Raw genomic sequence first — 10,466 nt, forward strand, 5'->3', positions numbered from 1 at the left:
TTGGGTATAGTCCGAGGAGAGGGATAGCTGGATCAAAAGGTGGTTCCATTCCCAGTTTTCCAAAGAATCTCCATACTGCTTTCCATATTGGCTGCACCATTTTGCAATCCCACCAGCAATGTATGAGTGTGCCTTTTTCCCCACATCTTCGCCAGCTCTTATTGTTGTTTGTCTTCATAATAGCTGCCATTCTGACTGGAGTGAGATGAAATCTTAGAGTAGTTTTGATTTGCATTTCTCTAATTGCTAAAGATGTTGAACATTTTTTCATTTATTTATTGATTGATTGTATATCCCCTTCTGAGAAGTGTCTGTTTAGTTCCTTGGCCCATTTATTGATTGGGTTATTTGGTTTTTTGGAGTTTGGCTTTTTGAGTTATTTATATACCCTAGAGATTAGTACTCTGTCTGATGTGCAAGTGGTAAAATTTTGCTCCCAAACTGTAGGCTCTCTATTCACCTCACTGATTGTTTCTTTTGCTGAGAAGCTTTTTAGTTTGAATTCATCCCATTTATTAATTCTTGATTTTAATTCTTGCACTGCAGGAGTCTTCTTAAGGAAGTAGGAGCCTAATCCAATATGATTTGGGCCTACTTTTTCTTCTATTAGGCTCATTGTCTCTGGTTTAATTCCTAGGTCCTTGGTCCACTTTGATTGAGTTTTGTGCAAGGTGAGAAATAGGGGTTTAATTTTATTTTGTTGCATATGGATTTCCAGTTCTCCCAGCACCATTTGTTGAATAGGCTATCTTTTCTCCAATGTATGTTTTTGGTTCCTTTGTCTAATATAAGATAACTGTAATTATGTAGGTTAATCTCTGTATCCTGTATTCTGTGCCATTGGTCTACAAGTCTATTTTGATGCCAATATCATGTTTTTGTTACTATTTCTCTGTAGTATAGTTTAAGGTCTGGTATAGTGATGCCACCTGCTTCGCTCTTCTTTCTTTTTTTTTCCTTTTAGAAAGAGAGAGAGAGAGGAGAGAGAGAGAGAGAATTTTTTAATATTTATTTTTTAGTTCTCGGCGGACACAACATCTTTGTTGGTATGTGGTGCTGAGGATCGAACCCGGGTCGCATGCATGCCAGGCGAGCGTGCTACCGCTTGAGCCACATCCCCAGCCCCCTTCGCTCTTCTTTCTAAGGATTGCTTTAGCTATTCTATTCTATTCTGGGTCTCTTATTTTTCCAGATGAATTTCATGATTGCTTTTTCTATTTCTATGAGGAATATCATTGGGGTTTTGATTGGAATTGCATTAAATCTGTATAGTGTTTTTGGTAGTATTTTCATTTTGACAATATTAATTCTGCATATCCAAGAACAAGAGAGTTCTTTCCAACTTCTAAAGTCTTCTTTAATTTCTTTCTTTAGCGTTCTGTAGTTTTTGTTGTAGAGGTATTTCACCTCTTATTTAGGTTGATTTTCAAATTTTTTTTTTTGAGGCAATTGTAAATGTGGTAGTTTTCCTTATTTCCCTTTCAGAAGATTTGTCACTGATATACAGAAATGTCTTTGCTTTATACGAGTGTTGATTTTATATCCTGCTACTTTGCTGAATTCATTTACTAGTTCTAGAAGTTTTCTGGTGGAATTTTTTTGAGTCTTCTGGTACAGAATCATATCATCAGCAAATTGTGCTAATTTGAGTTTTTCTTTTCCTATCTGTATCCCTTTAATTTCTTTTGTCTAGTTGCTCTGGCCAGTGTTTCAAGAACTATATTAAATAGAAGTGGTGAAAGAGGGCATCCCTGTCTTGTTCCAGTTTTTATAGGGAATGCATTCAATTCTTCTCCATTTAGAATAATGTTGGCCTGGGGTTTAGCACAGATAGCTTTTACAATGTTGAGATATGTTCCTGTTATTCCTAGTTTTTCTGGTGTTTTGAACATGAAGCGGTGCTGTATTTTGTCGAATGCTTTTTCTTTGTCTATTGAGATGATCAATTGATGTGATGAGTTACATTTATTGATTTCCATATGTTGAATTAACCTTGCTTCCCTGGGATGAACCCCACTTGATCGTGGTGCACTATCTTTTTCATATGTTTTTATATTCAATTTGCCAGAATTTTACTGAGAATTTTTGCATCTATATTCATTAGAGGTGTTGATCTGAAGTTTTCTTCCTTTGATGTGTCTTTGCCTGGTTTTGGAATCAGGGTGATATTGGCCTCATAAAATGAATTTGGAAGTGCTCCCTCTTTTTCTATTTCCCGAAATAAATTAAAGAGTATTGGGGGCTGGGGATGTGGCTCAAGCGGTAGCGCGCTCGCCTGGCATGCGTGCGGCCCGGGTTCGATCCTCAGCACCACATACCAACAAAGATGTTGTGTCCGCCGAGAACTAAAAAATAAAATATTAGAGATTCTCTCTCTCTCTCTCTCCCCCCCCCCCTCACTCTCTCTTAAAAAAAAAAAAAAGAGTATTGGTACTTTACTTTAAAGGTCTTGTAGAACTCAGCTGTGCATCCATCTGGTCCTGGGCTTTTCTTGGTTGGTAGGCTTATGATGGCATCTTCTATTTCATCACTTAAAATTGATCTGCTTAAATTGTGTATATTATCCAGATTCCATTTGGGCAAATCATATGACATTAGAAATTTTTTGATGCCTTCAATATTTTCTATTTTATTGGAGTATAAGTTTTAAAAATAATTTCTAATTATTTTCTGTATTTCAGTGGTGTCTGTTGTGATATTTTCTTTTTCATCACATGTGTTAGTAATTTGAGTTTTCTCTCTCCTTCTATTTGTTAGCATGGCTAAGCATTTATCAATTTTATTTATTTTTTCAAAGAACCAACTTTTTGTTTTGTCAACTTTTTTCAGTTGTTTCTTTTGCTTCAACTTCATTGATATCAGCTCAGATTTTAATTATTTCCTGTATTCTACTGCTTTTGGTGTTGATTTGATCTTCTTTTTCTAATGTAATGTTAAGTCATTTGTTTGTTGGTTTATCTTCTTTTAAGGAATGAACTCCATGCAATGAACTTTCCTCTTAGTACTGCCTTCATAGTGTCCCAGAGATTTCTCTATGTTGTATCTGTGTTCTCATTCACCTCTAAGAATTTTTAAATCTCCTCCTTGATGTCTTTTGCAACCCATTGATCATTCAGTAGTATATTATTTAGTCTCCAGGTGTTGGAGTAGCTTTTATTTTTTATTTGATTTCTAATTTTATTCCATTATGGTCTGATAGATGCAGGGAAGTATCTCTACTTTTTTGTACTTGCTAAGAGTTGTTTTGTGGCATAATATATGGTCTATTTTAGAGAAGGATCCTTGTACTGCTTAGAAGAATGTGCATTCACTTGTTGAAGATAAAATATTCTATATATGTCAATTAAGTCTAAGTTATTGATTATATTATTGAGTTCTATAGTTTCTTTGTTCAGCTTTTGTTTGGAAGATCTATCTAGTGGTGAAAGAGGTGTGTTAAAGTCACCCAGAATTACTGTGTTGTGGTGTATTTGACTCTTGAACTTAAGAGTTTGTTTGATGAACTTTGGGGGCATATATATTTATAATTGTAATGTCTTGTTGATGTATGGTTTCCTTGAGAAGTATGTAGTGTCCTTCTTTGTCCCTTTTGATTAACTTTAGCTTGAAGTGTACTTTATTTGATATGAGGATGGAAACCCCTGTTTGTTTCCACAGTCCATGTGAGTGGTATGTTTTTTCCCAACCCTTCATCTTCAGTCTGTGGATGTCTTTTCCTATGAGATGAGTCTCATGAAGGTAGCATATTATTGGGTATTTTTTTTTAATTCAATTTGCTAGTGTATGTCTTTTGATTGGTGAGTTTAGGCCATTAACATTCAGGGTTATTATTGAGACATGATTTGTATTCCAGCCATTTTTATTTATTTTTGGCATTTAACTTGACTTGATTTTTTCTTTGATTAGTTTTTTTTTTTTTTTGACAGAGAGAGATTTAATATTTATTTTTTAGTTTTTGGCGGACACAACATCTTTGTTTGTATGTGGTGCTGAGGATCGAACCCGGGCCGCACGCATGCCAGGAGAGCGCGCTACCGCTTGAGCCACATCCCCAGCCCCTAACAAAGGATCGGAGAGTGAGGGGAAGTTTCTTTCTCCACTTTCAAGGGTAAGAATATCCTAAGAAAGGATCAAAGTATTTAAAAGCCAGGAGCCCGTCCCTGGGTGGGCACGAAGATTAGTTTTTCCTTTAGTGTAACACCTCCCTTAGCTAATTTTCCTCATTGTTTTTCATTTCCTCTTCATAGAATATTTTGCTGAGGATGTTCTGTAGTGCAGGCTTTCTAGTTGTAAATTCTTTTAATTTTTGTTTATCATGGAAGGTTTTTATTTCATCATCAAACCTACAGCTTAATTTTGCTGGATATAAGATTTTTGGTTGGCATCCATTTTCTTTTAGAGCTTGATATATGTTGCTTCAGGATCTTCTAGCTTTCAGGGTCTGGGTTGAAAATCTGCACATAATCTAATTTGTTTTCCTTATATGTAATCTGATTCCTTTCTCTTGTGGCTTTTAATATTCTCTCCTTATTCTGTATGTTAGGCATTTTCAGTATAATATGGCTTGGTGTGGATCTGTTATGATTTTGTACATTTGGCATCCTGTAAGCCTCTTGAATTGGTTTTCCAATTCATTCTTTATGTTTGGAAAATTTTCTGATATTATTTCATTAAATAGATTGCTCATTCCTTTGGTTTGGAACTCTATTTCTTCCTCTATCCTAATAACTCTTAAATTCATTCTATTTATGTTATCCCATATTTCTTGAATATTCTGCTCATGGTTTCTTATCATTCTCACTGTGTTGTCTACATTGTTTTCAAGATTATATATTTTTTCTTCATTGCCTGAGGTTCTATCTTCCAAGTGGTCTAATCTGTTTGAGCTTTTAATTTGGTTTATTGTTTCTTTCATTTCAAGGATTTCTGTGTTTTTTTTTTTAAGTACCTGTATCTCCCTATTGAGGTGATCTTTTGCTTCCTGTATTTGTTTTATGTAGCTCTTTGTCAAAATGATCTTTTGCTGCCTGTGTTTGCTCTCTTATATCATCCTTTAATTCACAGAGTATTTTAATCGTGTACATCCTGAATTCCTTCTCTGTCGTTTCTTTTGCTGTGCTGGCCATGGATTCTAATAATATGGTATCTTGATATGTTTGGGGCACTTTCTTCCTTTGTCTTTTCATATTGCTTGTGTGTCTTCCCTTCTAGCACTGTGGATCTGAGGTATTACCATTTTTAACCCTATAGGCTTATAGCACCCCTGTTAGGATCCAATACCTTTCCTTTGAGGTGAAGGACAATGTTATCAGATCCAAATATAAACAGTATTCACACTGAAAATAAATGTTTGTGATTAAGACATTTACAGTTTCATCACAATATACAGAAATGGTGAATTCAATTATTATCTACAATATAATCAGTAGGTTTGTAAAAGGGTTTACAGTTTCTGATGGTGGACAAAGAACTGGTGAGGAGAAGGATGATATGCTGAGGAGGTAGGAGGTGAGGATATAGTTATTATATCTTAGGAAGTGTGAAAGAGAAATCTAAAGAAGAATATTAGTAGCAGGAGAAGGGAGAGGAAGTAATTTTGGGTAGACAAGTAAGTGGGACGACAGTAGAGTACACAAAACAAACACACATATATATTGAGAAAAATTAAAAATGTTAAAATATTAGAAATTGGTGGGATAAAAGAAAATACATTTATATTCAACACAGCTGCAATATCTTATTCAGATGCCCCAGTCCTCAAAATCCTACTTCATGCAATGTACTTGGTTACACATATGTTGGAGATGTGAGGGCAGAACAGGGGAGGGGGTGGAGGAAAAAAATCTTGAAGGAAGAAACTGGATTGTTTTGGTCGGAAATCCGAATCTTTCCTGCTTCCCTTCTCATCCAATAGGTTGGGTCATCTGTTGTTAGCTGGTACCTCTGCCCTTGGGGTGGTGAAATTAACCAGGGTGTCACTGTGCCAGGTAGTGGCTGCTGGGGAAACAGGGGAATTAGAACCTGGGTATCTGACCGGCTGGAGCTCCAAACTGGGTGTTGCCCGCAACTGAAGAGAGTGATGAAGGTGGCCATGCTGCTTTCAGCAGTGGGCTGTCAAATTGTGTGGAGGATGAGTTCAGAGACAAGCTCGTGCAGTGTGTGGCTGTGGGCTTACTTCAGAGTCTGTGTGAAGTTCTTGGGTGCAGGCAGGCCACTGCGTGCAGTATCTCCACTGTTGCAGAGCCCCAAGATGGCAGCTACTGGGGGAGCCCCCGATGGAGGTCCACACAGGAGTGGCGACTGGAGTTCCTGCCATGTGGGAAGTGCCAGATGTCCTGTGTGGGAGTGGCTTCAGTGATTTCTGCTGGTGTGGGTGGCCAATAGTTCTGCACAAGTGTTGATGGTGCCCATGCGGGTACCCGATCGTCTTGCGTGGGCAAGAAGTTGAGAGACCTACTCTCAAATATACCCATTTAAATAGAATAATGTGCAGCTGTTGGAATGAAAAAAAAGGTAGCTCTAGATGTATGGATACAGAAGCTGTCTGTGATGACAAACAAAATTCAGGGTGTAAACATTAAAAATGTACCTCTAGCCAGGCATGGTAGCACACGCCTGGAATCCCAGTGACCTAGGAGGCTGAGGTAGGAGGATCAAGAGTTCAAAGCCAGCCTTGGCAACTTAGTGAGGCCCTAAACAACTCAACAAGACCCTGTCTCTAAAAAATTATTAAAAAGGGCTAGGGACGTGGTTCAGTGGGGAAATACCCCTGGGTTCAATCCCTTGTAACAAAAAGAAAAAAGAAAAAGAAAATGCACCTCTAAATAGGTATTAGTATATGCATAGTGGGGAAAAAACTGCCAAAATTCACACTAAACTTATTGCACTGGTTACCCAATAGCAAGATGAGATTAGAGGAGACATTTCTACATTTAGATTTTAATATTGACTAAACTCTTATGAGGAGTGTTATTACTTATGTAATCAGGAAAAAAAGATAAGACAATTCTATGATATTGATAATAGTCAAGAATGGAGAGAGGGTTATTATCTTCAGGAGTGGGCAAATTTCAAAAGGTGCAAACCAGGTCTGTATGTGGAATTTGCACATTCAGGCAGGGAGAAGTGTTGCATGCCATGTTGACTCACAATAGTGCCTCAGTAACCCCTAATAATTAAGATTGGAATTATAGAATAGATACAGTTTGTCTTTTTCTCCAGTTCACCACAGTCTAGGTACTTATTACCTGTCCCAACCAGCACGGCCAAACTATCAGGTTCCAGCAAGGGGCTACGGGAGATTGGAAGAAATCAAGAGTCAATACACGCAGATCTTGAAGATAAAGCTGGGGTCCGATGGAATGCTGCTCTCTGATGGAGAAGCAGGTCTAAAGAATTACACCATCAATCTTTATTATATATGTCTCTAAATCAGATTAAAGATTATGCAGGCATTATTCTTTGTATTCATGAAAGTTACAGAGTTAGCAACAGTATGCAGCTGTTTCCTCAGTTACATTCTACAGTTGCAATGTGCAATGTTAGGAGAATTATGCAGCTCTCAAGAAAGTTCATTGTTTAAAGTTACTAATTCGAGGGTAGATTCAGGAGCAGTGGAACTGGTAAAATGTTGTTATCTTAGCAAGGAAGTTCCTTCATTCCCAGGAGCTGCTGTGCCTGAGACTAAGGTCGAAGCTGACAAGACTCTAGCATGGAGGACATCTCCATAGCAACTGGGCAGCCTATGCCTTTGCACAAAAACTTTCCCAGTCACCAAGTATGCCATAGCCATTAAGTCATCAGGGACCCCAATCTCAGACACTGGTCTCCCAGTCACTGTCACCACTCTCCACAATTGCCCAAAGCTCACAAAACAGGTTTTGTGCTATGAGGTTATTGCAATGTAAGGTCATTTAATATTCCTGCTTATAGCTCCCAGATAATCAGTTCTCTCCTGTTCCTTTTCCAACATCTTCTCAGTCCTTTTTCAAAAAGTGGACACAAGAGGGCAGCAGGTCCACATAGAAGGAGAGCACTCATGCATTATCATAAAAAGCAAAACGGTAATGCCTTTATAAAAATATCACCAAAAGTTTAGAGAGTTCAGCATCTTGCTCTAAATGTGTGTGCAACCACATTTGATATTCTGTTAGAAAAGATAAACAATGGGTGGAAAAGAGTCATGCTGGTGAGAGGAGCTAATGTGTTTCTTTCTCTTCCAGATACTGGCCAATAAGAGGTGAGATAGAACAGAGAGCCATGTAGGTAGAACCTAAGAATTAATCCCAATGCAAATTCTTGCACCAGGATGGAAGGTGAATCATACTTCAATGCAACCATGGTTAACAGCACCCTGGTAAATCACCAGCCTTTGGAGCGCCATGAACTATGGGAAGTTATTACTATCGCAGCTGTGACTGCTGTGGTCAGCCTAGTCACCATCGTGGGTAACGTCTTGGTCATTATCTCCTTCAAAATCAACAGTCAGCTCAAGACGGTTAACAATTACTACCTGCTGAGCCTAGCCTGTGCAGATCTCATCATTGGGGTCTTCTCCATGAACCTCTATACCACCTACATCCTCATGGGACGCTGGGCTCTTGGGAGTCTGGCTTGTGACCTTTGGCTTGCACTGGACTATGTGGCCAGCAATGCTTCTGTCATGAACCTTCTGGTGATCAGTTTTGACCGTTACTTTTCCATCACAAGACCCCTGACGTATCGGGCCAAGCGTACCCCAAAGCGGGCTGGCATCATGATTGGCTTGGCCTGGCTGATCTCCTTCATCCTCTGGGCCCCAGCCATTCTCTGCTGGCAGTACTTGGTTGGGAAGCGGACAGTACCACCAGATGAGTGCCAGATTCAGTTCCTCTCTGAGCCCACCATCACTTTTGGCACGGCCATTGCTGCCTTCTACATCCCTGTTTCTGTCATGACTATCCTCTACTGCCGAATCTACCGGGAAACAGAGAAGCGAACCAAGGACCTGGCTGACCTCCAGGGTTCTGACTCTGTGGTTGAAGCCAGGAAGAGAAAGCCAGCTCACAGGGCTCTGCTCAGGTCCTGCCTTACCTGCCCTCAACCTACTCTGGCACAGAGGGAAAGGAACCAGGCCTCCTGGTCATCCTCTCGCAGGAGCACTTCCACCACTGGAAAGCCATCCCAAGCCACTGACCCAACCACTGACTGGACCAAAGCTGAGCAGCTCACTACCTGCAGCAGCTACCCCTCCTCAGAGGATGAGGACAAGCCCACCACTGACCCTGTCTTCCAAGTGGTCTACAAGAGTCAGGAGAAGGAAAGCCCAAAGGAAGAATTCAGTGCTGGAGAATCAAAGGAGACTTTTGTGAAAGCTCAAACTGAAAAAAATGACTGTGACACCCCAAAATACTTCCTGTCTCCAGCAGCTGCTAATAAACTCAAGAGTCAAAAATGTGTGGCCTATAAGTTCCGATTGGTGGTAAAAGCTGATGGGACCCAAGAGGCCAACAACGGCTGTCGCAAGGTAAAAATCATGCCTTGCTCCTTCCCAATGTCCAAGGACCCTTCAACGAAAGGGCTTGATCCCAATCTCAGCCATCAAATGACCAAACGAAAGAGAATGGTCCTTGTCAAAGAGAGGAAAGCAGCCCAGACCTTGAGTGCCATTCTCCTGGCTTTTATCATCACATGGACTCCTTATAACATCATGGTCCTGGTGTCCACCTTCTGTGACAAGTGTGTCCCTGTTGCCCTGTGGCACTTGGGCTATTGGTTGTGCTATGTTAATAGCACCGTCAACCCCATCTGCTACGCCCTCTGCAACAGAACCTTCAGGAAGACCTTTAAGATGCTGCTTCTCTGCCGATGGAAAAAGAAAACAATGGAAGAGAAATTGTACTGGCAGGGGAACAGCAAGCTACCCTGAAGAGTTCACATCTCCCACAAAAGAATAATGACCATGTCTTGTTTATGTGTTTTTAAAATGTCATCTGTCATTTTGAGTCCCTGAATAGTTTTCTAAATTGCCAAAAGAAAGGTGTTACAGGAGGTAATTGCTGTGAATACTAAAAGATTCTTGCCTATCACCACTAGAGTTTACCAATGAGGTAGACAGAACCGTGACCTTTCACTGGAAGCACACTCAGGTCACAAGGAACAATGACCTATGGAAACATTTATCTAGTTTTCTGTGGGGAACATCAGAGACCAGATGGAAACCCTCCCCTGTGGAAACCTGTTATAGAGTTTTGTGCAATATTTGTCTACGAAGTTGTCTTGTACCAGTAAGAATCAGGAGAATGTCAGTATCATCTATTAAGAAGAGTGATATTCAACTGACTTCTAAGAATGTCTTCTTCATAAACTGATCAGTATTTATTATGCAGCTATTATGTAGACTCTATTGTGTTATGTTTTCCTGACCCTACATCTGAAGGAAGCTATTGCTCTTCCCTGTCATGACCATGCCAATTACTGTGCCCACT

At 39.7% G+C, this 10,466-nt stretch overlaps 1 protein-coding gene across 1 annotated transcript; it reads left to right on the forward strand.

The window, feature by feature from the left end:
• Window positions 1-8,308: 8,308 nt before the first annotated feature.
• Window positions 8,309-10,112, forward strand: CHRM5 (cholinergic receptor muscarinic 5; the record flags this gene model as incomplete). Its single annotated transcript, XM_081291372.1, has 1 exon — window positions 8,309-10,112. The coding sequence occupies one exon, from the start codon at window positions 8,309-8,311 to the stop codon at window positions 9,905-9,907; it is 1,599 nt and encodes a 532-aa protein (XP_081147498.1). The 3' UTR covers window positions 9,908-10,112.
• Between the last annotated feature and the right edge of the window lie 354 nt (window positions 10,113-10,466).

The sequence above is a fragment of the Spermophilus citellus genome (genome assembly GCF_964194105.1).
Source record: "Spermophilus citellus genome assembly, chromosome: 4".
Lineage (NCBI taxonomy): Eukaryota > Metazoa > Chordata > Mammalia > Rodentia > Sciuridae > Spermophilus > Spermophilus citellus.